Raw genomic sequence first — 2,822 nt, forward strand, 5'->3', positions numbered from 1 at the left:
AAGACAGATCAGATTGGAAAGGGGTTTGGGTCACATACACTGTCCACTCTGCTGATCAGAAGGACAGCATTGAGAAGAATCCAATCATCCATCAAGTATTATATCACCAACAAGGCCGGGGTCGTTTGCATCGGTTGCCGGTGGGAAGAAGGCTCCACAGTGGAGGAAGAGATGATGAGAGGTCCGATTCCAGTCATGAACTGCCAAGACCTACCGGGATCCCCTATATCGAGACAGGTGAAGCATTCGCGTCAACATCTCAGTCAGAAGCGTCTGGATAGAAGCCCAGTGTATCTAGAAGTAGAACACAGTGAGCATTCATCCGAACAGACAGCATCACACAGGCAGACTCAACCTATGGCTCTAAGTTATCAAAATAAACACCCTGGATCGATGAGGCTATCTGAATGTCAAAGCCACCCTGTAGAAATGCAACACCATGCTGGATCACGGAAGCGAGAGCGACCCTTGAGCTCCTTGATTGAAGATGACTCTTCAAAGATCAAAAGATCATGGAGGCATCATGGCCGGGCTCCTCCAGAGTCAGTCAGAGTCAATAGGGATACTCCCCAGTGGACTAGACAGGGCCATAGGCAGGGCCATAGGCAGGGCCATAGACAGCAGACGGCATTCTCCAATCCCACTGGATCTTTAAATGATGAGGATGGTTCTTCTTCATTATTATTCCAGCCCTACTCCGAGTCATTCTATAGTGAAGATGACCACGCCCCAGAACAGCCATTACCCCTCAAGGATAAAGATCACCATATCTCTATGCAGTCAGCATCATCATCATCATCGGAACCCTCACATTCATTGGATTTGCCGTCTCATCAGCAGAGTGTTGACCCGCTCTTATCCTCAGAGCAGCTGCACTCATCACCAGCACCTCCACCATCTCTTCCCCCCAGGGCAACCCAGCTGCGGAGGCCAGCCACCACTCGCCGTGATGGTAGCCCACTGCCGCCCCGACGCATGTGGTCTGAGGAGGAGGAGAGACGTCTTCTCCAGCTATTTGTCGAGTATGGGCCAAAATGGAGGATCCTGCAGCTGATGGATAAGGAACATTCAGATGGTGCAGTTCTACAGGACCGTAGTAATGTTGATCTGAAGGACAAGATCCGAAACATGAAGGTGCGCTATGAAAAGTATGTATGATAAACTGCTTCTCTTCTCTACTTTCCTTCTCACTTAATATGATGCTGATGGTATACTTTCAGAGCAAATAAGATCCTGCCACCAAATTTCGAAAAGATCCATCTAGGTCCCAAGGAGAAGAGGGTAGTGGAGACATACACAGCCATTATAAAGCAACTAAAACGCTGAACCTGTTGCACTTTCGGTTGGAGAATTAATTCTCTTGGCCTCCATGGTGATGATACTGTTCTGTACTTCATTTTATTTAATACTCTATGATAGAAAATCTGACGATTATTACTATTTCATTCTATAGTATTATACCTTGTGCGATTCGATCTATCAACAACTTGATGATAAGCTCTCCTCACCCTCTACCTAGTTGTTCTTAATCTTTGAGGTATCTAGATTAGCACTATGCAGTGTAGAATATAACAGTGTGAGGCCCAAAACCTCATATAGCTACACGTGTTGGAGCCTATATAGTAAGGCATGCAGAGAGGTTCAAGATTAAGGGGGTCTCTGGAACCGATTGTAGGTGGATACTACGGCTACCCTAGATCACGTGCTCCCCAATCTTATTTAGTTGTTGCTCAGCTAGTTAGTTTTAATACAAAACAACGTTCATTCTATGACCCACTGGTATGAAGATACAGGGCTAACTCAGCACCCAGAACCACGCAGTGTATATAACCTCACTGGACCCCATATCTTCACAGGGCCAGTGAATAGTCTTATATCAATCACTCCTATGTTCAACAGCTTCATATATATATATCGTTATGCCCTCACATCGTTCCATCACCTCTGTCATGCCACGGCCCATGCGCCGGCATGCCCCGGGGATTTAACTATATACATAGGTGTGGGCGCCTATGATGCCGGTCGGTATCATAGTGTTTGGTTTTTTGGCCGAGGTGGTTAGGGGGATATATAGAGGATATATACTAAGGCCGCCAGATATATCCAACATATCCAAAGGGGGCAAGGTTTCCAACACGGCATAATCCACGATCGGGATAAATATATATATATAGAGCACCGTTGGGGATCTCCTGCGATAGAGGTAGATAGAATTTAGAATTAATCTTGCTTATAACTGCTTCCAAAGCTACTTGACCAATAGCCATCTTATTAATTAAGCTTAAGGTACTGTAGCCTTTGGAGAAGTTAAAAGAGATAAGGAGATAAAAGATGTTAGAAACCTAGCTACCCTAATAATAACCCTAGAAATAACCCTAATAACCCTAGAAATAACCCTAATAACCCTAGCATTAACCCTAGCAATAACCCTAGAGAATTGCATCCTTGATTGACAACGAAATTTCTATTCCACTGACCTGCAACTTAGATAGCATTGAATATGTTTGGTAGAGAGCCAGCATGCATGATTTCATCCACATCTAACCACTCCTTGCGCTGACCGGGACTTTGGGACGATAATACTGTAACGGGTTAGCGCTGCTGTAGAAAATATACGCTAACCTAATACGGTATTATCGTCCCATAGAACCCTCCATTATTTAAACCACAATATCTCCACCACTACACGGGCTATGGGAATATGGAATATATCAGTTTAATGCCCAGAGGCTACTCTATCATCTCATACTAAAATATGTAGATGTTTCCCCCTCCATGGGCGTGTTGGTCTTAGCCTGTCAATGTGGTGCTAGAATATTCTG

The 2,822-nt window shown here is 44.8% G+C and overlaps 1 protein-coding gene across 1 annotated transcript; it reads left to right on the forward strand.

Annotated features, from left to right (window-relative positions):
- Positions 1-96: 96 nt before the first annotated feature.
- HCAG_09159 (predicted protein) lies at positions 97-1,326 on the forward strand (the record flags this gene model as incomplete). Its single annotated transcript, XM_001535844.1, has 2 exons — positions 97-1,148; positions 1,221-1,326. Coding segments are annotated over 2 exons (1,158 nt in total), but the record flags the coding sequence as incomplete, so codon positions are not given.
- Between the last annotated feature and the right edge of the window lie 1,496 nt (positions 1,327-2,822).

Source organism: Histoplasma capsulatum, genomic scaffold, assembly GCF_000149585.1.
Source record: "Histoplasma capsulatum NAm1 scaffold_49 genomic scaffold, whole genome shotgun sequence".
NCBI classification, from domain to species: Eukaryota; Fungi; Ascomycota; class Eurotiomycetes; order Onygenales; family Ajellomycetaceae; genus Histoplasma; species Histoplasma mississippiense.